The 27,142-nt window shown below is 40.5% G+C and overlaps 7 protein-coding genes across 8 annotated transcripts in view; all 7 read left to right on the top strand.

Moving 5' to 3' along the window:
• LOC138315008 (transmembrane ascorbate-dependent reductase CYB561-like) overlaps positions 1 to 10,940 on the top strand; it is a 37,191-nt gene extending 26,251 nt beyond the window's left edge. For both annotated transcript variants that reach the window (XM_069255718.1, XM_069255717.1), the window contains 3 exons: positions 2,178 to 2,386; positions 3,324 to 3,487; positions 6,214 to 10,940. In XM_069255718.1, coding sequence (XP_069111819.1) covers positions 2,178 to 2,386; positions 3,324 to 3,487; positions 6,214 to 6,367 — 527 coding nt within the window. In that variant the 3' untranslated portion in view covers positions 6,368 to 10,940. The remainder of the gene's footprint in view (positions 1 to 2,177; positions 2,387 to 3,323; positions 3,488 to 6,213) is intronic.
• On the top strand, positions 10,305 to 14,360 carry LOC138316568 (putative per-hexamer repeat protein 5). Its single transcript, XM_069258249.1, has 3 exons — positions 10,305 to 10,340; positions 13,277 to 13,429; positions 13,521 to 14,360. The coding sequence occupies exons 1-3, from the start codon at positions 10,305 to 10,307 to the stop codon at positions 14,358 to 14,360; spliced, it is 1,029 nt and encodes a 342-aa protein (XP_069114350.1).
• Positions 14,361 to 15,242: 882 nt separating this feature from the next.
• LOC138316567 (putative per-hexamer repeat protein 5) lies at positions 15,243 to 16,264 on the top strand. Its single transcript, XM_069258248.1, has 2 exons — positions 15,243 to 15,357; positions 15,810 to 16,264. The coding sequence occupies exons 1-2, from the start codon at positions 15,243 to 15,245 to the stop codon at positions 16,262 to 16,264; spliced, it is 570 nt and encodes a 189-aa protein (XP_069114349.1).
• Positions 16,265 to 16,271: 7 nt separating this feature from the next.
• Positions 16,272 to 17,376, top strand: LOC138316566 (putative per-hexamer repeat protein 5). Its single transcript, XM_069258247.1, has 2 exons — positions 16,272 to 16,461; positions 16,586 to 17,376. The coding sequence occupies exons 1-2, from the start codon at positions 16,272 to 16,274 to the stop codon at positions 17,374 to 17,376; spliced, it is 981 nt and encodes a 326-aa protein (XP_069114348.1).
• Positions 17,377 to 17,383: 7 nt separating this feature from the next.
• LOC138316565 (putative per-hexamer repeat protein 5) lies at positions 17,384 to 18,441 on the top strand. The gene is made up of 2 exons (XM_069258246.1): positions 17,384 to 17,573; positions 17,906 to 18,441. The coding sequence occupies exons 1-2, from the start codon at positions 17,384 to 17,386 to the stop codon at positions 18,439 to 18,441; spliced, it is 726 nt and encodes a 241-aa protein (XP_069114347.1).
• A 7-nt stretch (positions 18,442 to 18,448) lies between these two features.
• LOC138316564 (putative per-hexamer repeat protein 5) lies at positions 18,449 to 19,104 on the top strand. The gene is made up of 2 exons (XM_069258245.1): positions 18,449 to 18,561; positions 18,738 to 19,104. The coding sequence occupies exons 1-2, from the start codon at positions 18,449 to 18,451 to the stop codon at positions 19,102 to 19,104; spliced, it is 480 nt and encodes a 159-aa protein (XP_069114346.1).
• A 914-nt stretch (positions 19,105 to 20,018) lies between these two features.
• LOC138316563 (uncharacterized) lies at positions 20,019 to 20,582 on the top strand. The gene has a single exon (XM_069258243.1). It carries the CDS (start codon positions 20,019 to 20,021, stop codon positions 20,580 to 20,582), a length of 564 nt encoding a protein of 187 aa, XP_069114344.1.
• Positions 20,583 to 27,142: the final 6,560 nt, after the last annotated feature.

The raw sequence follows: 27,142 nt of genomic DNA, 5'->3' as shown, positions 1-27,142 counted from the left end.
ACAGTAGTTATCTGGTTTGTCTGTCCATAGAGAAACAGTAGTTATCTGGTTTGTTTGTCCATAGAGAAACAGTAGTTATCTGGTTTGTCTGTCCATAGAGAAACAGTAGTTATCTGGTTTGTCTGTCCATAGAGAAACAGTAGTTATCTGGTTTGTTTGTCCATAGAGAAACAGTAGTTATCTGGTTTGTCTGTCCATAGATAAACAGTCGTTATCTGGTTTGTCTTTCCATAGAGAAACAGTAGATATCTGGTTTGTCTGTCCATAGAGAAACAGTAGTTATCTGGTTTGTCTGTCCATAGAGAAACAGTAGTTATCTGGTTTGTCTGTCCATAGAGAAACAGTAGTTATCTGGTTTGTCTGTCCATAGAGAAACAGTAGTTATCTGGTTTGTCTGTCCATAGAGAAACAGTTGTTATCTGGTTTGTCTGTCCATAGAGAAACAGTCGTTATCTGGTTTGTCTTTCCATAGAGAAACAGTCAGTAGTTATCTGGTTTGTCTGTCCATAGAGAAACAGTCGTTATCTGGTTTGTCTGTCCATAGAGAAACAGTCGTTATCTGGTTTGTCTGTCCATAGAGAAACAGTAGTTATCTGGTTTGTCTGTCCATAGAGAAACAGTAGTTATCTGGTTTGTCTGTCCATAGAGAAACAGTCGTTATCTGGTTTGTCTGTCCATAGAGAAACAGTCGTTATCTGGTTTGTCTGTCCATAGAGAAAAAGCCGTTATCTGGTTTGTCTGTCCATAGAGAAACAGTCGTTATCTGGTTTGTCTGTCCATAGAGAAACAGTAGTTATTTGGTTTGTCTGTCCATAGAGAAACAGTCGTTATCTGGTTTGTCTGTCCATAGAGAAACAGTCGTTATCTGGTTTGTCTGTCCATAGATCAAGAGAAACTGTCGTTATCTGGTTTATCTGTCCATACAAACAAATACAAAGTAAGTGCTAAATTCTATCCTGCACATTCTTAAATTTCTTTTTCATGAAAGTTTCATACAAAATTCAAAGATCCGTTATATTCAGTAAATGTGTCATATATTAAAAGTATTGTATTCATCTCAATTCTGGACCTCCCTATAAGTAACCCTAACCCTTTTTAGGTCTCAATACCTCAAAATAAATTCAGACAGAAAATATGAAAACTATGTGTTTCTATATCAATTTCTTTTGGAAAATTATTTATAGCTTACTTGGTGCAATGCTTCTATAAAAGTCAAGTCCAACTTTGGTTCTACTAATCACCCCATGTTTGTTTCAATTTTCTAAGCGCCCTGGTTGCTTATTGTGTTAAATGCGGTAGGTTTATCTGGCCTGGTTTTATTGTGTCGCCTGCAACGCAATGGTCGAAATCTGTCAATATTTGCAAGAGTTATGGGACTTTAAAATTGTCAAAACAGATAAATCCATGGTTTCTGCTCAATAATTTTAGTATTTATTGTACAATTTCAACAAAATTTTATAAGTTGCTTTATTTCAATGTGATCTCGGTTGAGTTTAATAATGGTTGAAATCCGTCAATATTTGCAAGAGTTATGGGACTTCAAAATTTTCAAAACAGATAAATCCATGGTGTCCGCTCGATAACTTACATATTTATTGTCTAATTTCAACAAAATTTGGGATATTACAATATATCAATGATATCTTAGATGGGTTCGATACTGGTCAAAATACTTTAATATTTCAAGAGTTACAGGACTTTAAAATCGTCAAAACATGGTTTCCGCTATATAACTTCAGTATTTATTGTCCGATTTCAACCAATATTTGGTGTATTGCTTTATATCAATGAGATCTAAGATGGGGTTCGATACTGGTCAAAATCCATCATTATTTGCAAGAGTTATGGGATTTGATATCTTCACCTAATTATTAACAATATTTTCAACTGTAAATAACTATTTTTTTGTGATGCTGTGCAGGCGACACATCCACTTCCATGGAATTCTTGTTTCATATACATATCGAGTACATATGCATGTACATGCATTAGCAATCCTGGTCAAAACTCAGTGATATTTATACACAGGTACTGTAACAGTCCATAAGTAAAGTGTTTTCTTCACAATTAAATACATTATTTTAAACAAAAAATGAGTATAAAAAAACATCAATAAATTAATACTAATTAAGTCTTGTAAGTCTGAATGCAATAATATGTCTATAATTGTATTTAAGCTATCCTGGCATATCGAGTGTTCCGTAATGTGAAGAAGATCTACATCAAGGTTGTACATGGATTCATACATCTAGGAGCCCTGATTTTTGCGGCTGTTGGCCTGAAGGCAGTGTTTGATTCTCACAACTTGGCAGCCACCCCTATACCTAACTTATACAGTCTACATAGCTGGCTAGGACTCATCACCATCATCATGTTTGGTCTCCAGGTCAGTGACGTAATGCTTTGTGTCATTCACTGAACGTTTTGTGTCGTATATATTTCATTATTATTATTTTTTTTTTAATTTTCATAAGATATGGCATTGTTTGACCTAATAAAATACATAAAAGTCAAATTCATTAAAAGTGTTTGATTTACAGAGTTTCGTTGGTCATGTCATAACCAAATATTTGACTACATGTATATTCAGATTGTATTAATCAAGTTTTCCCATGGTCCAATCCGATTAAAATACAGATCCATATTATCACTACGTTGGATAAGAGGATCTGAGAAAATCCCATTAGGGGTCATGTCCAGGTGACCTTTGGAAATGGCCAATCAAATTGCCGCTGGCAAAATTTTGACAGTGAATTTCAGGGGACGAAATAGTTTGAAAATCTGTCGGAATTATTTCTGTGTACGTATACGTAGTCATCTTGCCCAAAGAGCACAACAAAGCTAATCGTATATGTATGTTGGGGCGAAATGGCGTTGTCAATTGATATAGCAACGTGCAGAATATGCATTTGATCTGAATTACACGTGGTATAAAGGTCATCCGAACATGACCCTTTACGGGATATTGTCAGATCCTCTATTGAACGGAGTGGTTATAAGGATCTGTATTTCAATCAGATTGCCCATGGTCTCCCCAACTTCAAGCTAACAATGTACGACTGTATATTTCAGTTATCTGGTGGTATTAGCTTACAGACTCATGTAATTGACATTGATATAAAACAGGTTATGCAATAAATATTGACTGTGTTTCTTACAGTAAAACCTATAAATAATAAAATGATTGATGACAGAGTATTTGCTGCGATAGTGTGAGGCAAAGTGGTCGGTGGTTTTTGCACATGGTCTCAGGCTTTCCTCAGTCACTCAAACTTTAACAGGACTTTTGTAGCAAGCCATGCACAATGTTTACTCTGTTACAGTGGTTGGTGGGCTTTGTGACCTTCCTGGCTCCCGGACTGTCCCAGGGAATACGTGCCATGTACATGCCACACCATGTATTCTGGGGAGTAGCCATTCTGTGTATGGCTGCTGCCACAGCTCTCATGGGAATCACAGAGAAGGCCATCTTCCTGAAGGACGTCATGTAAGTACAAACTGTATCACGTGGTAGTTAAAGTTACCTAGAACGAATATACATTCCGAACTAATTATACTTCACATCTATTTATCCCTAAATTTTTCATTAAGTGTTAATTTCCACTACTTTTAAAGCAAAATGTCAATACCTTATTGTAGAACATTTGACAGTTAATTTTCATAGTACGCTTTTACTAGTAAATATTGTACTATTTGATTTATTATCCAAACTGTATAATTGTGTCACTGGTATTTAAAACAATGCTGACACCACCAAGACAGAGATTTGAAATAAGGGAAACTTATGTTAACACTAAGGCTAACCAAGTTTGTTAAAAAGCTTTCGTGATGAGATGAAAAATTTACTGGTAATCAGTTCTTCTTTCGAATGGTTTAAAGACAATACCTCTGAATTCTCTATCTTCCAGTATTTGTTATCAAAGAAGTTTTAGATATTTTAGTTAAAAACCCATGTGTCTGAGAAACAGGAGGCATATAAAATGGGTCATCAGTAAAACCGAGTTATTATGCACCATCAGTGGGGCATGCAGTATTCTTTCCTGTCCCATTCTATTCTGATTTTACATGGAGGTGGGTAATTCATGTCTTACAGACATGCCTACTTAATCTTTGTCTTGTCTACTCAGTATTAGACATGCCTACTTAATCTCTGTCTTGTCTACTCAGTATTAGACATGCCTACTTAATCTTTGTCTTGTCTACTCAGTATTAGACATGCCTACTTAATCTTTGTCTTGTCTACTCAGTATTAGACATGCCTACTTAATCTTTGTCTTGTCTACTCAGTATTAGACATGCCTACTTAATCTTTGTCTGTGTCTACTCAGTATTAGACATGCCTACTTAATCTTTGTCTTGTCTACTCGTATTAGACATGCCTACTTAATCTTTGTCTTGTTAGCTACTCAGTATTAGACATGCCTACTTAATCTTTGTCTGTGTCTACTCAGTATTAGACATGCCTACTTAATCTTTGTCTTGTCTACTCTTGTATTAGACATGCCTACTTAATCTTTGTCTTGTCTACTCAGTATTAGACGTTCGAATCATGTGGGCCTACTACTAATCTTTGTCTGTTTCTCATATTAGACATGCCTACTTAATCTTTGTCTTGTCTACTCAGTATTAGACATGCCTACTTAATCTTTGTCTTGTCTACTCTAGTATTAGACATGCCTACTTAATCTTTGTCTTGTCTACTCAGTATTAGACATGCTACTTAATCTTTCTGTCTACTCAGTATTAGACATGCCTACTTAATCTTTGTCTTGTCTACTCAGTATTAGACATGCCTACTTAATCTTTGTCTTGTCTACTCAGTATTAGACATGCCTACTTAATCTTTGTCTTGTCTACTCAGTATTAGACATGCGTTACTATTAATCTATTTTTTCTCTACTCAGTATTACACCTACTAATGCTACTTATTATCTTTGTCTTGTCTACTCAGTATTAGACATGCCTACTTAATCTTTGTCTTGTCTACTCAGTATTAGACATGCCTACTTAATCTTTGTCTTGTCTACTCAGTATTAGACATGCCTACTTAATCTTTGTCTTGTCTACTCAAAATAAACAAACAAACAAAGTATTAGACATGCCTACTTAATCTTTGTCTTGTCTACTCAGTATTAGACATGCCTACTTAATCTTTGTCTTGTCTACTCAGTATTAGACATGCCTACTTAATCTTTGTCTTGTCTACTCAGTATTAGACATGCCTACTTAATCTTTGTCTTGTCTACTCAGTATTAGACATGCCTACTTAATCTTTGTCTTGTCTACTCAGTATTAGACATGCCTACTTAATCTTTGTCTGTGTCTACTCAGTATTAGACATGCCTACTTAATCTTTGTCTTGTCTACTCAGTATTAGACATGCCTACTTAATCTTTGTCTTGTCTACTCAGTATTAGACATGCCTACTTAATCTTTGTCTGTGTCTACTCAGTATTAGACATGCCTACTTTAATCTTTGTCTGTGTCTACTCAGTATTAGACATGCCTACTTAATCTTTGTCTTGTCTACTCAGTATTAGACATGCCTACTTAATCTTTGTCTTGTCTACTCAGTATTAGACATGCCTACTTAATCTTTGTCTTGTCTACTCAGTATTAGACATGCCTACTTAATCTTTGTCTTGTCTACTCAGTATTAGACATGCCTACTTAATCTTTGTCTGTGTCTACTCAGTATTAGACATGCCTACTTAATCTTTGTCTTGTCTACTCAGTATTAGACATGCCTACTTAATCTTGTCTGTCTAATCAGTTTGACATGCTACTTAATCTTGTCTACTCAGTATTAGACATGCCTACTTAATCTTTGTCTTGTCTACTCAGTATTAGACATGCCTACTTAATCTTTGTCTTGTCTACTCAGTATTAGACATGTCCTACTTAATCTTTGTCTTGTCTACTCAGTATTAGACCATTTCTACTTAAATCTTTGTCTTGTCTACTCAGTATTAGACATGCCTACTTAATCTTTGTCTGTGTCTACTCAGTATTAGACATGCCTACTTAATCTTTGTCTGTGTCTACTCAGTATTAGACATGCCTACTTAATCTTTGTCTTGTCTACTCAGTATTAGACATGCCTACTTAATCTTTGTCTTGTCTACTCAGTATTAGACATGCCTACTTAATCTTTGTCTTGTCTACTCAGTATCAGGTTAATGGATACCATTAAATTCTTCATTTCCGTTACAGTCAGTATGACAAGAAGTCAACAGAAGGCCTGGTGCTGAACTGCCTGGGCATTGTGATCGTAGCCCTTGTGGCCCTGGTGGCCTTTGTTGTAACACGTCCCGAATATAAACGTCAGCCATCCCCAGAGGAAGATCACATACAGTTGGTCGGCTGACTGGAATCGCGTCCAATCAAACGTCTGAAGTGGATCTGACTATAAGGCGCTGTCTTGTGACAAAACTGATCTGAACAATTACTACAGAGATACTAAAGTCTCTTTCTAAACAGTCATTTCTAGCGTTAAAAACATAAGGAATAAAAACAGATAAAGAACAAACTTTAAACATAACCTGTATCTTAAATTATTGCATGGTGTATACTGCTTGTATCCAGTAAATGTAAGCAATATGAAAATAATCATTACTGAATCTATCTTCTAGTACATATGTAACAATGTATTTGAACATTATTGACAAAATGTAATAGATCTTTTATTCCTTTCTTATTTTGCTCTAAGTTGAAATTTATTAGTATTCATATGGTTACTTTTCTATTTAGTTTCAAGTGATTGTTAGGTTAAGTTCTTAAATCTCCCCCATTTTTGTCCATTTTTGTTGCTATTATTACATTTGTAGATCAGGTTCAGATCTTGTTTTCATTGAGTTTGTCTATTGTTTGTTTTATTAGTGGTGTGTGACCACAGATCTCTGTCCTTGTTGTGATGTCAATATTGTTATATTTATGCTGTATACTAGTTGTTAAGTATATTAATGATTCAGTGCTTTCACACTTTGTGTATACATGCATTCTTTCTATTCATGGTCCAATGTTGTCATTAGTTTCATTGACCCAATTACTATCTGTTTAAACTGTTTCTGATGAACCATAAGGTTCAAGGAAATAAAAGAATTGAATTGTTTAAACGGGGTCCTACACTTAATACTGAGACATAAAATGAGAATTAGGCTGGGATTGTTCACATAATGTGTATATACTGTATTGAGGGCTTCAGTAAAAGAGATTATCAACATTCCTGTATTTTCATAAGAATTTACTCACATTCCGATGAAATACTATTGATAGTGTACATGTAAAGCTAGTTTTGTGGGAATGATATCATCATGATTTCATGAGGTATTGCTGTGATCGCAAAATATATGATCTCTAAATATTTAGAATGGTTGACTCATGCATTGTCTGTATTTTTAAATACAAGTATAGATTACTATTATATTACATACGTTATACACAATTTTGAAATGATATATATTGGGTACTGGTATACTAGTTTTTAATTTATTAGTTCATCATTCAAATCGCCTTACGTCCATGGTCCATCCATCAGTTCGTGAACAATATTCCTTATCATTACCACTATTTCTCAGAAAGCTTTGCAGAGATCTTTCTCAAATTCCATTCATAGGTTCTCCTTGGACCATAGTTATGGAATTCCTATATTATTTAGACAACAAAGTGGCCAATATTCAGCTATCTCGAAATTCTGATGGCTGAAGTTTGTTACTGCGATTTCTTGGAAAACACTGAAGTGATATTAATTTGTCTCAAATTTGATTAACACGCTCCCTTTGGACCCATGTTAGATGTATGCATATTGCAATTTGGTGAATGGTCATAAGGCAACTGTCTTGGAATGAAATTTCATATGTAAGTGCTCTTGGTATATATAGATCTGCAATCAGTATCTGTGTATGATTCATAAACAACATACTGATATATACAGCAATATTGGATTTTGATACTTCCTCAGAAGGTACTGAAGAGGTCTTCTTCAAATTTAAAATATAGGGCCTTCTGGTCCTTGTTATGCTCTGCATATCCATTTTGGAATGAATCCAAACACAACATGATGGATAGTGACCAAATTGAATTGAACATTTTTAAGTGTAATGCTGCAATGTTGACTTTGTGGAGTTTCCCAATATAAGAGGAAAAAGAAGGGTAAAGCAGATAAAAGATCCTTTATTTTCATTGACCTTCATTGATCATTCTATAGGGGGTGCCAAGATCTCTCTGGGATTTCTATAAAATTATATTTTTATGAACACACGTGCAATAATGATATATTTATACTGATTAAGCACAGAACCACTCTGCTTCTCCATTACTACAACAATTTGTAATAAGTTACTAGGTTCAGGAATTTCTGTATAACATAATTTTATAAAACAATTCATTTTGTTGCTGTTTAGATGTGTGCTTAAAGGTTTTTTTAAATACTCTTCCATTCTCAATACGGATTTGGGACCGGCTACAGCAGAGTTTGCCTATGTGTAGCTAATCAGGAGTACATGCCGCTTTAATGTGGTTCTAATGATATTAATCATTATTTTTATATTCATCTATCATGACTTATTTGATATATACTAGCATATGATACCTAGTCACAGGACATGTTTGCTATTTTGAAAAAATCTGTTTGATTAATAAGATGTTTTAGTTAAGAATAAACATTTATGAAATTATAAATGGGATATATGATTTGAACAATCCACCATTTACTATGACTTTGAAAATTTTTCAGTTCTTCAACATATCAGACCATGACATCAATTAAACTAGCACACAATTTGATTGTTTTCAAACTGATATATAGTTCAAAAGATTATGTTTATAATTTGGAAATTATTTGTCCAAGTGGTTTTAGTTTTGTGTTTGTATTTTTATAAGAAGTAGGAGTAGGAGTAACAAACATTTACAGAATAAGATTTGCAGCAGAATTTAATAATTACAAAAAATGCAGTTCATAAATGGTGTCGTAGGTCATAAGTGGTAAGGTCGAAGGTGAGAAAGAGCTAGCTGCAATATTGTAGCTCCAAAGACTTTCAGACAGATGATGATGTCGTTTTTAGAGTTGCAATAGGTGCCTATTACTGCTAATGGAGCAAAGTAATGATCATGCAAATCATACTTAACCATTTGTTTCCATTTTGTTGTACTTCTTTTATATTGCTTACCTACTAGGCAATAAAACTGAACCGTGTAAAATAACAATTCCACAGAAAGACATTGTCTTTTTCTCATATAAATATGGTCTTTTCGAAGAAAAAATATACGGCAAATCTACAAATTGTGAACTTGACATCTTGTGATCGGTAAGGTAGATATTAAGAATGGTTGTTTTGTTTGTTTTGAACCAAAAAAAATATTTAAATGCATGTATGTAAAAAGGTGTTGAAAATTGTACTAATTGTGATGATGGAATGTAACCTATCTTTCTATCCTTGGGGAAGGGGAACAGAGTTTGTATAAATTTTGGTTCTGACCTCCGGGAGGCAGGAGGGGCGGGACCCAATAGGGGAAATAGAGGTAAATTTTTTAAACCGCTACTAGTCATAGAGTTCTGCATGGAATGTTCCCAAATTTGGCCAGATACATCCTTGGGCGAAGGGGAACAGAGTTTGTATAAATTTTGGCTCTAACCCTTCGGGGCGAGGAAGGGGGGCACCAATAGGGGAAATATAGGTTAATCCTTTAAATCACTACTAGTCATAGAGTTTTTCATGGAATGTAATCCTTTAAAACACTACTTGTCATAGAGTTCTGCATGGAATGTAGCCAAATTTGGCCAGAAACATCCTTTTGGGAGGGGGAACATAGTTTGTATACATTTTGACTCTGTCCCCCCGGTGGCAAGATCAGCAGGGTGAAATAGGGGTAAATTGCTACTAATCATAGAGCTCTTCACAGAAACATATTATAAGCATGAAAGATCTAACAAATTGTGGCTAATGTGTGTATATTTAATGACGTTGCATGATTGAAAAGTGATGTGATCATCGTTTTTTATTTTGTTCACGTTGCCAAATGACCACCTGGTGTAACTGTTGTTGTGGTGTTATTACAAACCTGTTGTGGAGTTGATATAAACCTGTTATCTAAGCATGTTTAAGTAATAATCTGGCATGAGGAAGTCACGAAAACAGAAACTTAATTATCTTTGGAAATTTTCTTTTTTGGGAACATATGTACGATAACGAAGAAGAATTATAAAATTTACATGCGTTTGTACTAAAAAACACCAGAACTCCAGAATTAATCTATATGAAAGATTATTCTATACATGTATATAACTATATATTCAATTCAAGAATATGTGGCTATGTGTATACGCATGGTTCATGTTCATAGTGAGTCTGATAAGTTCTCATTTTTCATTTATGCTGACACTACACAATGTATATATTTTAAGAGACATTTTTGTTGTATTCTTCAATTCAAAGTGTATTTGGTTATATTTTGATATTATTGTTAGAACGTTATATTTTGTATTAGAAATAGAAAGTTGGAAGGTTTTGGATTGTTTCCTTGATTATAATGCCTTATTTACATGCTATTCATCTAAGAACTTGAAGGCTGGTATATTGATTAGCCCTTTTTAAGTTCAAACAACCTGATTTAAAAAGCATGTCAATATTTTCACTCTCTTAATTATATAACCCATTGAGAATTACAGTCTTGATTTTGACAAAATACTTCTACTATAACCCATTGAGAATTACAGTCTTGATTTTGATAAAATACTTCTACAGTATCCTACAGCATTTTTAAAGGTAAAAAAGGTCAGCTCACGAAGATAGCCTTTAGTTTCTGAGTAATATAATATTTGAAATGTTTGAATTGGAATGTAAGTCCCCTGATGTAAATGTATCAATTGTACTATTTCTTTTGAAATAAACTATTCACCTGAAGCTGTTAGGTAAAACTGACATGGGTTGATGGAACTGTTAGTTTTATTTGTTATTTTAGATCAGGGTATGCCTGAAATCAAAATATAAAAAATAAACGACATTCTTCAGATAAAACCAGAAGTGAGGTCTATTTAAGCAGATTGTAATTCTATGTATGCATATTTACAGTATGCATAATCATATAGGGCCTTAGAAGTGTGGTCAATCCCACCCTCGATACTCCAGGGGATACAATTACAGTTATATCCATCCTTGAGCTATCTCATCGTAAATTGACGGCAGTTCACGAGAAAAAACACTGACCAATAACATGTCTGAAAAGACTTAATTTGAATTGAAGATTACAGAGAGAGGACACCCAACTTCAAAGGCACACCGTCAAACATAGTGTACCGTCATCGATTCTTTTGATGCATATCAATGGACGAAACTACTTGCTCACATACAGAGCTGTCAATTTTACTATAAGATAATGCAAGGGTGGATATAACGACAGTGACAGTAACCCCAAGAGTATCAAGGATGGGTCAAACCAGTCGGAGCTGCTCAACAATATGAAACTTTGAAAGTCGTCAATTCCATGGCGCTGCATAATCGAAATTTGATCAGTAGGAAATAATACAATTTAGTTTAGAGTTATTAGTATTTCTTGACAATTTATAACATTAGATGGTTATATTAAGCAACAAATTTTACAAGATAGATTCCTATTGGGATGGTTAGTATGCCTGTACCAGAGAGAGGACATGTGTGATGGGTTTGCACGGCCTATCGAAGACAGGTTCTGCATGTTACTGAACAATTGAATGTCTCAAATCTGCTTACATGCATTTATAAGAACATGTCTAAGAACTCTTCTTTATTCTATTGATTGATGAGTGGTTCCCATATCGATTGTAGCGTGACTGTGGCCTAATCCCCAGGTGGTAGGCTAGTTCCTGTGACTCAGAAATAAAACATTTGAAAGTTCGGCAAATACATATGTCCTTTATACTAGAACATGTGCATTGACCGAACTTTGAAATCTTTTATTTCTGAATCACAGGAACTAGCAGGCTACCACATGTGGCCTAATCGGTTTATCTTGAGTGTACCGATTGGAATCTACAAAACTTAATTTTCATGTCAAGTTCAATTCATTCTCGATACTCCAGGGCTTCCGATCACTTACGATCTCTACACAGCTCAACATGTACTTTATGGACAGTTGCTGTTATGAAGGCAAAGTGTTCCAATGGTGCGACTACTTTCCCTCAACATATTTACACAGAACATCAATCGATGCTAAAGAAGAATGGTTGAATATATGCAGTATATAAATCTAAATGCGCACCCGCTAAATAACGTTTATTGCTCGATTACATCGATTTATTCGACATTGGTGTTATAGTCGAACTTTACACTTACTTTTTAACTTTATGATACTACTCTAGAAAATGTTCAACTTTTTAACATGTTCCCTTGGCTAGCAAACAACTCTCAGTTGGCGACACAAAGCAAAATTAAAGGAGACAGGAAATTATTTCAAAAGGAATATATTTCATTGCGCACAAGGCTAGGGAACACCTTATAGCATGTAGTTGTATATGTATTCTGTAACTTTTACAATTTTGTTTATTTTCTGTTTTCCAGATACAATTACTGTTTCCCAATACTTATCCCAGCTGACGATCAACATTTTAACTAGCTCGAGATACTATGGCCCTGACACCAGACATTATGATGGATAGACCAGATATCTATCCGTCATAATGTCTTAGTCTGGTGTCAGGACCAGAGTATCCCGGCTACATTTGAACATTTCATGCTTGAGCATTGTCAGGTCAGCTGCAGCGACTGACTCCTGCGATCCAGGTAAAATATCTTTTATAATACAGCCTGCACATTCGGATGCATAAACTGTTGTCTTCAATAGATTTGGTTTGACCCGGGTTAATTACACGAAGATAGCACTATGTTCATAGACAATGCATTTCCGATCACTGTTATGTTGAAAGTCATAGACAATACGTTTCTGATTACTGTATTGTTGAAAGTCACAGACAATAATTTCTGATTACTGGGCCCAAGGGAAACCTATATATGTAATTTGAGACCTATCCCTTCAGTCATTTCTTAGAAATAGCGGTAATGATTTTTAGCCCAAATTCCAAGATGGCGGCTTGCCGGTCATCTTGTTGACCGATCGTTCCCAAAAGGCAATACACACAAAATGGCCCAAGGGGAACCTACAGATAATATTTGAAAAAGATCCCTTCAGTACTTTCTGAGGAAAAGTGGTAACAAGAAAAACGGAGAGACGAACAACCTGATTACTATAGGGCACCCGCATCTCGATGCAGGAACCTAATTAAGATGCAAATTTCCAATGATAGTTAGAGATCGATTTTGCAAAGGCAGGAGTAGAAGTAGGCCTGGTTACAGGAGTGAAAGTAGGCCTGATTACGGGAGATGACCTAGGCCTGGTAACGGGAGCGGAAGTAGGACTGGTTACGGGAGCGGAAGTAGGACTGATTACGGGATTGGAAGTAGGCCTGGTAACGGGAGTGGAGGTATGCCTGGTTACGGGAGTGGAAGTAGGCCTGGTAACGGGATTAGAAGTAGGCCTGGTAACGGAAGTTTAAGTATGCCTTGGCTACGGGAGTGGAAGTAGGCCTGGTAACGGGAGTGGAAGAAGGCCTGATTACGGGAGTGGAAGTAGGCCTGGTAACGGAATTAGAAGTAGGCCTGGTTACGGGAGTGGAAGTAGGACTGATTACGGGAGTGAAGACAGGCCTGGTAACGGGAGTAGAAGTAGGCCTGGTTACGGGAGCCGAAGTAGGCCTGGTAACGGGAGTGGCAGTAGGACTGATTACGGGAGTGGAAGTAGGCCTAGTAACGGGAGTTGAAGTAGGCCTGGTTACGGGAGTGGAAGTAGGCCTGGTAACGGGAGTGGACAGTAAGGGAGTAGAAGTAGGCCTGGTTACGGGAGTGGAAGTAGGCCTGGTAACGGGAGTGGAAGTAGGACTGACTACGGGAGTGGAAGTAGGCCTAGTAACGGGAGTGGAAGTAGGTCTGGTTACGAGATTGGAAGTAGGCCTGGTAACGGGAGTGGAGGTATGCCTGGTTACGGGAGTGGAAGTAGGCCTAGTAACGGGAGTGGAAGTAGGTCTGGTTACGAGATTGGAAGTAGGCCTGGTAACGGGAGTGGAGGTATGCCTGGTTATGGAAGTGGAAGTAGGCCTGGTTACGGGAGTGGAAGTAGGACTGATTACGGGAGTGGAAGTAGACCTGGTAACGGGTGAGGTAGAAGGCCTGGTAACGGGAGTGGAAGAAGGCCTGGTTACGGGAGTGGAGGTAGGCCTGGTAACGGGAGTAGAAGTATGCCTGGTTACGGGAGTTGAAGTAGGCCTGGTTACGGGAGTTGAAGTAGGCCTGGTTACGGGAGTTGGTGTAGGCCTGGTACGGGAGTTGGTGTGAGCCCGGAAACAGGAGTGGATATAGGCCTGGTTACGGGAGTGGAGCTAGGCCTGGTTACTGGAGTGGAAGTAGGACTGATTACGGGAGTGGAAGTAGGCCTGGTAACGGGTGAGGAAGAAGGCCTGGTAACGGGAGTGGAAGTAGGCCTGGTTACGGGAGTGGAAGTATGCCTGGTTACGGGAGTGGAAGTAGGTCTGGTTACGGGAGTTGGTGTAGGCCTGGATACGGGTGTTGGTGTAGGTCTGGATACGGGAGTGGAGCTAGGCCTTGTTACGGGAGTGGAAGTAGGACTGATTACGGCAGTGGAAGTAGGACTGATTACGGCAGTGGAGGTAGTTAGGACTGATTACGGCAGTGGAGGTAGGCCTAGTAACAGGAGTTGAAGGAGGCATGGTTACGGGAGTGGAAGTAGGTCTGGTTACGGGAGTTGGTGTAGGCCTGGATACGGGTGTTGGTGTAGGTCTGGTTACGGGAGTGGAGCTAGGCCTTGTTACGGGAGTGGAAGTAGGACTGATGACGGCAGTGGAAGTAGGACTGATTACGGCAGTGGAGGTAGTTAGGACTGATTACGGGAGTGGAGGTAGGCCTGGTAACGGGAGTAGAAGTATGCCTGGTTACGGGAGTTGAAGTAGGCCTGGTTACGGGAGTTGAAGTAGGCCTGGTTACGGGAGTTGGTGTAGGCCTGGGTACGGGAGTTGGTGTGAGCCCGGAAACAGGGAGTGGATATAGGCCTGGTTACGGGATTGGAGCTAGGCCTGGTTACTGGAGTGGATATAGGCCTGGTTACGGGAGTGGAGGTACATGTAGGCCTGCCTACGGGAGTTGAAGTAGGTCTGGTACGAGGAGTGGAAGTAAGGCCTGGTTACGGGAGTTGAAGTAGCCATGGTTACGGGAGTGGAAGTAGGCCTGGTAACGGGAGTGGAAGTAGGCCTGGTAACGGGTGAGGTAGTAGGCCTGGTAACAGGAGTGGAAGAAGGCCTTGGTAGCGGGAGCGGAAGTAGGACCTGGTTACGGGAGTGGAAGTAAGGACTGATTACGGGAGTGGAGGTAGTTAGGCCTGGTTACGGGAGTGGATGAAGGACTAGTAACAGGAGTTGAAGTAGGACTGGGTTACGGGAGTGGAAGTAGGCCTAGTAACGGGAGTGGAAGTATGGTCTGGTTACGAGATTGGAAGTAGGCCTGGTAGGGAGTGGAGGTATGCCTGGTTACGGGAGTGGAAGTAGGCCTAGTAACGGGAGTGGAAGTAGGTCTGGTTACGAGATTGGTAACGGGAGTGGAGGTGTGGAAGTGGAAGTAGCCTGGTTACGGGAAGTGGACTGATTACGGGAGTAAGTAGATCTGGTAACGGGTGAGGTAGAAGGCCTGGTAACGGGAGTGGAAGAAGGCCTGGTTACGGGAGGTAGGCCTGAACGGGAGTAGAAGTATGCCTGGTTACGGGAGTTGAAGTAGGCCTGGTTACGGGAGTTGAAGTAGGCCTGGTTACGGGAGTTGGTGTAGGCCTGGGTACGGGAGTTGGTGTGAGCCCGGAAACAGGAGTGGATATAGGCCTGGTTACGGGAGTGGAGCTAGGCCTGGTTACTGGAGTGGAAGTAGGACTGATTACGGGAGTGGAAGTAGGCCTGGTAACGGGTGAGGTAGAAGGCCTGGTAACGGGAGTGGAAGAAGGCCTGGTTACGGGAGTTGAAGTAGGCATGGTTACGGGAGTGGAAGTAGGTCTGGTTACGGGAGTTGGTGTAGGCCTGGATACGGGTGTTGGTGTAGGTCTGGTTACGGGAGTGGAGCTAGGCCTTGTTACGGGAGTGGAAGTAGGACTGATTACGGCAGTGGAATTAGGACTGATTACGGCAGTGGAGGTAGTTAGGACTGATTACGGCAGTGGAGGTAGGCCTAGTAACAGGAGTTGAAGGAGGCATGGTTACGGGAGTGGAAGTAGGTCTGGTTACGGGAGTTGGTGTAGGCCTGGATACGGGTGTTGGTGTAGGTCTGGTTACGGGAGTGGAGCTAGGCCTTGTTACGGGAGTGGAAGTAGGACTGATTACGGCAGTGGAAGTAGGACTGATTACGGCAGTGGAGGTAGTTAGGACTGATTACGGGAGTGGAGGTAGGCCTGGTAACGGGAGTAGAAGTATGCCTGGTTACGGGAGTTGAAGTAGGCCTGGTTACGGGAGTTGAAGTAGGCCTGGTTACGGGAGTTGAAGTAGGCCTGGTTACGGGAGTTGGTGTAGGCCTGGGTACGGGAGTTGGTGTGAGCCCGGAAACAGGAGTGGATATAGGCCTGGTTACGGGAGTGGAGCTAGGCCTGGTTACTGGAGTGGAAGTAGGACTGATTACGGGAGTGGAAGTAGGCCTGGTAACGGGTGAGGTAGAAGGCCTGGTAACGGGAGTGGAAGAAGGCCTGGTTACGGGAGTTGAAGTAGGCATGGTTACGGGAGTGGAAGTAGGTCTGGTTACGGGAGTTGGTGTAGGCCTGGATACGGGTGTTGGTGTAGGTCTGGTTACGGGAGTGGAGCTAGGCCTGGTAACGGGAGTAGAAGTATGCCTGGTTACGGGAGTTGAAGTAGGCCTGGTTACGGGAGTTGAAGTAGGCCTGGTTACGGGAGTTGGTGTAGGCCTGGGTACGGGAGTTGGTGTGAGCCCGGAAACAGGAGTGGATATAGGCCTGGTTACGGGAGTGGAGCTAGGCCTGGTTACTGGAGTGGAAGTAGGACTGATTACGGGAGTGGAAGTAGGCCTGGTAACGGGTGAGGTAGAAGGCCTGGTAACGGGAGTGGAAGAAGGCCTGGTTACGGGAGTTGAAGTAGGCATGGTTACGGGAGTGGAAGTAGGTCTGGTTACGGGAGTTGGTGTAGGCCTGGATACGGGTGTTGGTGTAGGTCTGGTTACGGGAGTGGAGCTAGGCCTTGTTACGGGAGTGGAAGTAGGACTGATTACGGCAGTGGAAGTAGGACTGATTACGGCAGTGGAGGTAGTTAGGACTGATTACGGCAGTGGAGGTAGGCCTAGTAACAGGAGTTGAAGGAGGCATGGTTACGGGAGTGGAAGTAGGTCTGGTTACGGGAGTTGGTGTAGGCCTGGATACGGGTGTTGGTGTAGGTCTGGTTACGGGAGTGGAGCTAGGCCTTGTTACGGGAGTGGAAGTAGGACTGATTACGGCAGTGGAAGTAGGACTGATTACGGCAGTGGAGGTAGTTAGGACTGATTACGGCAGTGGAGGTAGGCCTAGTAACAGGAGTTGAAGTAGGACTGATTACGGGAGTGGAAGTAGGCCTAGTAACGGGAGTGGAAGTAGGTCTGGTTACGAGATTGGAAGTAGGCCTGGTAAAGGGAGTGGAGGTATGCCTGGTTACGGGAGTGGAAGTAGGCCTAGTAACGGGAGTGGAAGTAGGTCTGGTTACGAGATTGGAAGCAGGCCAGGTAACGGGAGTGGAGGTATGCCTGGTTATGGAAGTGGAAGTAGGCCTGGTTACGGGAGTGGAAGTAGGACTGATTACGGGAGTGGAAGTAGACCTGGTAACGGGTGAGGTAGAAGGCCTGGTAAACGGGAGTGGAAGAAGGCCTGGTTACGGGAGTGGAGGTAGGCCTGGTAACGGGAGTAGAAGTATGCCTGGTTACGGGAGTTGAAGTAGGCCTGGTTACGGGAGTTGAAGTAGGCCTGGTTACGGGAGTTGGTGTAGGCCTGGGTACGGGAGTTGGTGTGAGCCCGGAAACAGGAGTGGATATAGGCCTGGTTACGGGAGTGGAGCTAGGCCTGGTTACTGGAGTGGAAGTAGGACTGATTACGGGAGTGGAAGTAGGCCTGGTAACGGGTGAGGTAGAAGGCCTGGTAACGGGAGTGGAAGAAGGCCTGGTTACGGGAGTTGAAGTAGGCATGGTTACGGGAGTGGAAGTAGGTCTGGTTACGGGAGTTGGTGTAGGCCTGGATACGGGTGTTGGTGTAGGTCTGGTTACGGGAGTGGAGCTAGGCCTTGTTACGGGTGTGGAAGTAGGACTGATTACGGCAGTGGAATTAGGACTGATTACGGCAGTGGAGGTAGTTAGGACTGATTACGGCAGTGGAGGTAGGCCTAGTAACAGGAGTTGAAGGAGGCATGGTTACGGGAGTGGAAGTAGGTCTGGTTACGGGAGTTGGTGTAGGCCTGGATACGGGTGTTGGTGTAGGTCTGGTTACGGGAGTGGAGCTAGGCCTTGTTACGGAGTGGAAGTAGGACTGATTACGGCAGTGGAAGTAGGACTGATTACGGCAGTGGAGGTAGTTAGGACTGATTACGGGAGTGGAGGTAGGCCTGGTAACGGGATTAGATGTATGCCTGGTTACGGGAGTTGAAGTAGGCCTGGTTACGGGAGTTGAAGTAGGCCTGGTTACGGGAGTTGGTGTAGGCCTGGGTACGGGAGTTGGTGTGTGAGCCCGGAAACAGGAGTGGATATAGGCCTGGTTACGGGAGTGGAGCTAGGCCTGGTTACTGGAGTGGAAGTAGGACTGATTACGGGAGTGGAAGTAGGCCTGGTAACGGGTGAGGTAGAAGGCCTGGTAACGGGAGTGGAAGAAGGCCTGGTTACGGGAGTTGAAGTAGGCATGGTTACGGGAGTGGAAGTAGGTCTGGTTACGGGAGTGGAAGTAGGCCTGGGATTACGGCGAACGGAAGTTGGAAGTAGGCCTGGTTACGGGAGTGGAAGTAGGCCTGGTAACGGGAGTAGAAGTAGGCCTGGTTACGGGAGTGGAAGTAGGCCTGGTAACGGGAGTTGAAGTAGGCCTGGTTACGGGAGTGGAAGTAGGCCTGGTTACGGGAGTTGAAGAGGCCTGGTTACGGGAGTGGAAGTAGGCCTGGTTACGGGAGTGGAAGTAGGCCTGGTTAACGGGAGTGGAAGTAGGACTGATTACGGGAGTGGAAGTAGGCCTGGTAACGGGTGAGGTAGAAGGCCTGGTAACGGGAGTGGAAGTAGGCCTGGTTACGGGAGTTGAAGTAGGCCTGGTAACGGGAGTGGAAGTAGGTCTGGTTACGGGAGTGGAAGTAGGCCTGGTAACGGGAGTTGGTGTAGGTCTGGTTACGGGAGTGGAGTAGGCCTGGTAACGGGAGTGGAAGTATGCTGATTACGGGAGTGGAAGTAGGACTGGTAACGGCAGTGGAGGTAGTTAGGACTGATTACGGCAGTGGAGGTAGGCCTAGTAGGAGTGAAGAGGCCTGGTTACGGGAGTGGAAGTAGGTCTGGTTACGAGATTGGAAGTAGGCCTGGTAACGGGAGTGGAGGTATGCCTGGTTATGGAAGTGGAAGTAGGCCTGGTTACGGGAGTGGAAGTAGGACTGATTACGGGAGTGGAAGTAGACTGGTAACGGGTGAGGTAGAAGGCCTGGTAACGGGAGTGGAAGAAGGCCTGGTTACGGGAGTGGAGGTAGCCTGGTAACGGGAGTAGAAGTATGCCTGGTTACGGGAGTTGAAGTAGGCCTGGTTACGGGAGTTGGTGTAGGCCTGGATACAGGAGTGGATATAGGCCTGGTTACGGGAGTGGAGCTAGGCCTGGTTACTGGAGTGGAAGTAGGACTGATTACGGGAGTGGAAGTAGGCCTGGTAACGGGTGAGGTAGAAGGCCTGGTAACGGGAGTGGAAGAAGGCCTGGTTACGGGAGTGGAGGTAGGCCTGGTAACGGGAGTTGAAGTAGGCATGGTTACGGGAGTGGAAGTAGGTCTGGTTACGGGAGTTGGTGTAGGCCTGGATACGGGTGTTGGTGTAGGCCTGGATACAGGAGTGGATATAGGCCTGGTTACGGGAGTGGAGCTAGGCCTTGTTACGGGAGTGGAAGTAGGACTGATTACGGCAGTGGAAGTAGGACTGATTACGGCAGTGGAGGTAGGCCTAGTAACAGGAGTTGAACGAGGCCTGGTTACGGGTGTGGAAGTAGGCCTGGTAACGGGAGTAGAAGTATGCCTGGTTACGGGAGTGGAAGTATGCCTGGTTACGGGAGTGGAAGTATGCATGGATACGGGAGTGAAAGTAGGCCTGGTTACGGGAGTGGGTGTGGGCCTGGATACGGGAGTGGATATAGGCCTGGTTACGGGATTGGAGCTAGGCCTGGTTACTGGAGTGGATATAGGCCTGGTTACGGTAGTGGAGGTACATGTAGGCCTGCCTACGGGAGTTGAAGTAGGTCTGGTTACGAGAGTGGAAGTAGGCCTGGTAACGGGGAGTGGAGGTATGCTGGTTACGGGAGTGGAAGTAGCCTGGTAACGGGAGTGGAAGTAGGCCTGGTAACGGGTGAGGTAGTAGGCCTAGTAACAGGAGTGGAAGAAGGCCTGGTAGCGGGAGCGGAAGTAGGCCTGGTTTCGGGAGTGGAAGTAAGACTGATTACGGGAGTGGTGGTAGGCCTGGTTACGGAGTTGGATGAAGGACTAGTAACAGGAGTTGAAGAAGGCTGGGTTACGGGAGTGGAAGTAGATCTGGTAACGGGAGTAGAAGTATGCCTGGTTACGGAAGTGGAAGTAGGCCTTGTTAAGGGAGTGGAAGTAGGCCTTGTTAAGGGAGTGGAAGTAGGCCTGGTTACGGGAGTGGGTGTAGGCCTGGTTACTGGAGTGGGTATAGACCTGGTTACGGTAGTGGAGGTACATGTAGGCCTGCTTACGGGAGTGGAAGTAGGCCTGGTTATGGGAGTGGAAGTAGGCCTGGTCATCTCGGCTTTCCTAAGTTTCGCACCAAAATAAACATTTTTTGTAAGATACTTACCATGTATTCTGTCTCTATATATAATTTTGGTATCAGGAGAATTACGGCTAAATAAAAATTACAGTATATTACTAACTGTGCGTAAAAGGAATAATGAAATGCATTTTAAAAACAGCTGCATCGTACTATGCAGTGACCACATCTTCATAACAATGTATACATAAGAATAAACTTCAGACAAAAAATGAATTTATTTATTCAACAATAAAGCCAAATTCTCTTTACTGTTGAATACTTTGACATATGGACGCCAAAAGACATTACTGTCAATAAAATATACTAATTCAAACTAGTTTTGTTTGATCTCTTATGCGTTGTTTCACGCTCGTTTGTACATCACATAGTGAATAAAAAGAAATGAAAGTTTCATATGGTTTTTTTTATATTTTTTTTTGTAAATGTTATAAAGATATTGAATATTCACAGGTGTAGGGACGATCGTAAGCTTTAAATAGGCTGTAACTGATCATTGTTTAACAACCAAACCAGAAAAGCGGACGTCGTCACCTGGCAGGTTTGATGAGAGAAAAAAGTTACCACATCTGATTAACTGTGTTACTACATCTGATTAAATGTGTTTAAAGGCATAAAATTAAGAATTATTTTTTCGTCATTTTGCTGAAATATTATTATACACTGTGTGACGCGCACGACATCCATAGCGTTTTATATAAATGTAAATTGTTTTAATATCACTATTTGACATTTTTTACAAATTTTTGTAATGATGTCGCTAGTCTTTTTTATATTTATTTTCCCGCACACAAAGTAATTGCCATGAAGCATTTGTGAGAACACATCCACTAGTGATATTTGTGTTTGTTTAGGAATTTTGCTGTATTTGAAACATTTTCCCTGATTTCGTATCGCTCCCGCAATGTGGGAAAATAAATCACAGACAAAGGAAAGCTGGTTAACAGTATATCTAATGTACAGAAAGGGACAATTCAGTGAGGTTACATAACCACCGGGACAATTCAGTGAGGGTAATTATGTTACATAACCACCGGGACAACTCAGTGAGGGTGATTTTGTTATATAACCACCGGGACAATTCAGTGAGGTTACATAACCACCGGGACAATTCAGTGAGGATAATTCTGTTACATAACCCCCGGAATAATTCAGTGAGGGTAATTCTGTTACATTACCACCGGGACAATTCAGTGAGGTTACATAACCACCGGGACAATTCAGTGAGGGTAATTCTGTTAAATAACCACCGGGACAATTCAGTGAGGGTATTTCTGTTACATAACCACCAAGCAAACTGTGGCATAAATGTATTGTTCTAAATTCCCTGTGAAACATATAAAAATATTCCACAACGTTAAGTTTTTTAATTGATACTGTTGAAATTCCAAATGGTATATCAATACGATTAAGCAACTTAAGTTAACAAATGCATCACATAACCACTTAGGAATTGATTTTTGAACATGCGCTTAATAAGGTTAAAAACACTGTAAGAGCGATTTCAGTAGTTCTATAAACATAAGTTGCTCTACTCCACTGACAAGGGCAAGGTTTGGCATATAAGACGTCCGACCACATTGCACCACAAATTGCTTTTCAAGCATATCACTGTAAAACCAACTAATCTGATTAGAACACGCTTATTTCCGATCTATGAGAAAATTTTAAGATACTCTATGAGTGAATTGTCCTTTTATACGACGCAGATAAACCTTTACCCGTGTATACCAATAAGATATCTCGGAAACAAACTAGATGGCTTTTCGTTGGGTGGAAATTCGATTTTACGTCATGGCTTTACGAGAGTAAACAATGATATGACATCAGGATTCGGACACGTGAAAAATGGCGGCATCTGTTTGATATCTGCAACGCATTTTGACGTTGAAAAAGATCAATAAAGATGACATCTGTCATCCATATTACCAATAGGAAACACATCAAATATGCATAACATCAAACGAAATTTGCACTCAATTCTTTGTGATACATTTGTTAATAAAGGAAAATGAAAACAAATATTTCTAGATTTAATGATGATGGCTTTGGGGCTGTTTTAGACGTTTCCGTTAGATGTTGATCTTTCAGATAACGAACATTGCTGCTTCGTCGAACCTGAGTTACCTCAATACGCCTGCAGAGATACCATTCAACTATACTAAAGTTATCAAGGCAGCAAATGAAAACGCTCTCTTACATCCCAATGAGGAAGTATTAGTCCTTAGAGATTTAGATGAGTCACGATCAAGTTTAACCAATAAGTTTGTACCAACAGTCAGAACAACTCGGAAGGTATCTAGTAAAATGAGGAGTAACGAAAGGCGACATGGTAACTTTGGTGATACCGCAAACTCTAGAAATGGCTGTTGGAACGCTCGGAATAATTCGAGTGGGAGGCATCGTCCTGAATGTCATGTGAACATCCAAAATTCGTTTTAGTTGATTTTGGTAAAAATAAGAATTTCCTTTATCCCATCACATCCATTTTACAGCAATACAATGAACATAGAGCGAAAGCAGGAACTGACCAAACGTCGATGAAAGTCATATCTCTTAGACAGATTCCACGAATTTGATAATGAAGAAAATCTTCAAAATATACTGTCGCAAGTTCTTAATGGAACTACCACAAGTTTATCCAGAGAACAGCACAATAATCTTTTCAACTTCCGGATGCACTTCTAATCCAAAATTGGTCTATCAATCACATTTCGACTCTACATCCTTCCTCTACACTACTGATAATACAATTGATAAGATTGTTTTCATTAGCAATCAGCTAGCCAGAGCTGTAGGATCTATTGTCAGCAATATAATTAGGAAACAAACGAGGCTGATGATAGAATCGTCTACTTCGAATGATCAGAATGCAGATTTTCTTTGGCGTATTATAAAAGAAGAGCATTGTAATGCCGCTTTCCTGTCAACATTTGTAATATCTGATTTACTTGAACTTCCGAAGCCTCTCACAGACGATGAATTCAGACTATAAAAATGTTTATGGGTGGTCAGATCATAGACAATAACTACGCTAGAGTATTGGAACGATTTTGTCACCAACTGTTGGTATCTTAATTATATCTCTACAATTAAAAGCATCATGCAGCGAGCCTTTACGGATTGGAGATGTCGGTAGACATACACTATCTACAACGACAGATATTTTTCTCAAATAGAACTTGATTATTAGGTGAATCAAGTTCTATTTGAGAAAAAAACATCTGTCGTTGTAGATGTCTATTTTTTTTCCTTAGATTTTTTTACTTAAGCCAAAAAATATGTTTGTTTAGGGTTACATTGGCAAAAAATAGGGTCAGTCGGTCGGGATTATTATTTCTTTTTCTTTTTTTTTTAGTGTTTTTCACTCTAAAATGATGACCGGATGAAAAATATGTTTGTTTAGGGTTACATTGGCAACGAACCTCCTCTGTATGCTTATTGTATACTTGAACTGTTTACCTTCAGACGTGGAACACATTTACCATAGATGCACATTTGTCCCAAGTTCATACTTAGAAATATTAACATTAATCTTTGATCTAAGCATCTGGAAAGTAATCATATGCAAGCACGTTTGTATTTTTCTTTCTTCAGAAAATACGTCTATGCTGACGCCGACGACACCGACGTTATATACATATCGAAACTATTCATACGCTTAACATTCTTGTATATTTCATGCATTTTAATTTGGGCAGATTTTCTTTTAAATCAGATGACATAAAGTTTGTGGCTTTAGTGGATGACATTATAGGAGACGTATATATTGATGCTTTTATTGTAACTTAAGATACTGTGGCCCTAGTTACGTCAATAGTTTCAACAATGCCACTGCAATTGATGGTAGTGATAGTGACAAAGAGATAATGGTCAATGCTGTGATATGCAATAAAGAATGAAAAGGCACATAGTTATAGGATTTGGCGTGTAGGCAACTGTTTTCCAAATTGTGTGGACGTATTGAAAAGATAGAATTTATCTAAGTATTTTATTTCCACAAATTTTCGACATCAATACCATTTTTATTACTGATTGATAAACAAACAGTAAGAAACACATTTTATCAGAGAAATACAGATGAATCGTAAGCCGTGGATGTCAGGAGGGAACAGAGCCTTCCTCACAAGGGCCACGCCATAGGTGAGTTTACGTTCATATCGTTTAATTTGTTTCTAAACAATATACATTTATTGCCGTAGTGTGAGGGAGACACGAAGATCTGTTTCACCTTGACAATTCAAGGGCTTCTCATTTCTCAATCACACCAGGGCATGAACTGTTTTTTTATTTATATCAAGAAACTGCTATTACAGTATATGTTTTAAGTAATATGTACCAAAGAATGCATAAAACTCTATACCACATCCTCGATACTCCAGGGGTTCAGAACACTTATGAACTGTTTTTTTTATTTATATCAAGAAACTGCTATTACAGTATATATTTTAAGTAATATGTACCAAAGAATGCATTAAACTCTATACCACATCCTCGATACTCCAGGGGTTCAGAACACTTACGATCTCTACACCCCTGGACTATGTCACAGTAAAATTGAAGGCAGCTCAGGGGATCAAATCTGAATCAGTCACAGGCATGCAAAAAAAAAAAATTCTTTGAAGACTTCAGAGAGAGGGACGCCAAACTTCAAAACCAGAGTCAACCACAGTCTACCGTTTTATGGCTCTTTTGATGTACATCAAAGAACTAAATTACCTGTTCTCTTCTGTTGCCTTTAGTTTTACTATGAGAAAATCCAGGGGTGTAGAGATCGTATATGATCGGAACCCCTGGAGTATCGCGGATGACTTTACCAGTGTACAAAGAGACTTAATAGACAGTAGTGGTATTTAACAAAAAGGAGGCAATACAACATAAATAGTCTTCAACAATTTAATTTCAAAAATTTAAAATGTGATAAAAATGATTTCAACAACTCCTTAACTTTAACAGCACATTTATTTTTGTCTGATAATATTTGTTATGAAAACACGCGAGAGGTTCCGAGAGGGATACTCGACAGGGAAATTGGATTACTCGATATTTGTTTCCCGTACATTCAACGCTGTTACACCAATCACCGATGCTGTTATATCGATGATGAAAAGTACTTGTTTTGTGTCATAAGTATATTGAGATAAGTCGCTTGTAAATCGCAGATTGGAATTAAACACCGTGTCACAGTGTAATATGTCAAATATTGAAATTAATTACTTTAATGAATTACAGGTAAGGTATTCGAAATATTTCTCATCATGAAAGGATACATGTATATGTCATCACACCAGTTCGCAATCTCTCCAGTAGGTTAGGGAAGTAATCGATCGATTGTTCAAGTATACATTATATCGTTGAGAGCGAATGTTAAGTGGTAGTAGAATGGTATTTTATGTAGGTTAAACATGTATCTTACTTATCTAAATACATTCACAAGGAAAACTATTTGTTTTTGTTCGCAATTTTAGATTGTTAAAACTCTAGATCTGTTCATTTTACGCTTTGAAACACGTATTTAACACATAGGACATATATATGTAGTTGGTACTTTGTTCTTGCTTTATTATAAACATCCTCCCGAAAAATCAAGCGCGTTCATCACGGGAATGCATAAAGCAAAACATTACATAAATAATGCATAAACCTAAAAAACTTTTGCAGTCAAACTGAAATGATTGTATCGACTTTAAACTGAATTTTCTTTATAGATCCCCATATGACTCAAAAATCAAAGCTGCATTATGGATAAAATCTGCTTTATCGTTTAATATATCATTCTTTTAGTGTTGCTTCAAATTTAATGACTGTTGGCAGGTGTGGTCTATAATGTATATAAATCCCCAATGTTTTGTTTGATATTTACTGATAATGATTCCGCCAAACCACCTAGTCCAGAACAGACGTCATACCAACTTCCTGGAGAGGTCGTCATACCATCGACAATTCCATACTCTGGAGGCAATTAGAGGATAGATGAAAGCTTCAAAATTATTCTGAACGGTAATATTTCTCATGATTAACAAATTAGGCCAGGCAATTAGCATCTTAGGTTAGACGAAAATTCTAGCAAAGGTTTCTCAACTGTTTTGGGTAAA

The sequence above is a fragment of the Argopecten irradians genome, chromosome 2 (genome assembly GCF_041381155.1).
Source record: "Argopecten irradians isolate NY chromosome 2, Ai_NY, whole genome shotgun sequence".
NCBI classification, from domain to species: domain Eukaryota; kingdom Metazoa; phylum Mollusca; class Bivalvia; order Pectinida; family Pectinidae; genus Argopecten; species Argopecten irradians.
The sequence above is the reverse complement of the archived record's forward strand: the minus strand, read 5'-3'. Positions and strand labels throughout refer to the sequence as shown.

What these genes read in the sequence shown, in the direction of transcription:
- LOC138316568 (XM_069258249.1), top strand. Translation starts at nt 10,305, where the DNA reads ATGTGGCTATGTGTATACGCATGGTTCATGTTCATA. An exon ending in ACGCATGGTTCATGTTCATA is followed by an intron (nt 10,341 to 13,276) that starts GTGAGTCTGATA and finishes TTCCAATGATAG; the next exon opens with TTAGAGATCGATTTTGCAAA. An exon ending in GACTGATTACGGGATTGGAA is followed by an intron (nt 13,430 to 13,520) that starts GTAGGCCTGGTA and finishes TGGTAACGGAAG; the next exon opens with TTTAAGTATGCCTTGGCTAC.
- LOC138316567 (XM_069258248.1), top strand. Translation starts at nt 15,243, where the DNA reads ATGGTTACGGGAGTGGAAGTAGGCCTGGTAACGGGAGTGGAAGTAGGC. An exon ending in CCTTGGTAGCGGGAGCGGAA is followed by an intron (nt 15,358 to 15,809) that starts GTAGGACCTGGT and finishes GAGTTGAAGTAG; the next exon opens with GCCTGGTTACGGGAGTTGAA.
- LOC138316566 (XM_069258247.1), top strand. Translation starts at nt 16,272, where the DNA reads ATGGTTACGGGAGTGGAAGTAGGTCTGGTTACGGGAGTTGGTGTAGGC. An exon ending in GACTGATTACGGGAGTGGAG is followed by an intron (nt 16,462 to 16,585) that starts GTAGGCCTGGTA and finishes GAGTTGGTGTAG; the next exon opens with GCCTGGGTACGGGAGTTGGT.
- LOC138316565 (XM_069258246.1), top strand. Translation starts at nt 17,384, where the DNA reads ATGGTTACGGGAGTGGAAGTAGGTCTGGTTACGGGAGTTGGTGTAGGC. An exon ending in GACTGATTACGGCAGTGGAG is followed by an intron (nt 17,574 to 17,905) that starts GTAGGCCTAGTA and finishes GGTAAACGGGAG; the next exon opens with TGGAAGAAGGCCTGGTTACG.
- LOC138316564 (XM_069258245.1), top strand. Translation starts at nt 18,449, where the DNA reads ATGGTTACGGGAGTGGAAGTAGGTCTGGTTACGGGAGTTGGTGTAGGC. An exon ending in GGCCTTGTTACGGAGTGGAA is followed by an intron (nt 18,562 to 18,737) that starts GTAGGACTGATT and finishes GAGTTGGTGTAG; the next exon opens with GCCTGGGTACGGGAGTTGGT.
- LOC138316563 (XM_069258243.1), top strand. Translation starts at nt 20,019, where the DNA reads ATGGTTACGGGAGTGGAAGTAGGTCTGGTTACGGGAGTTGGTGTAGGC.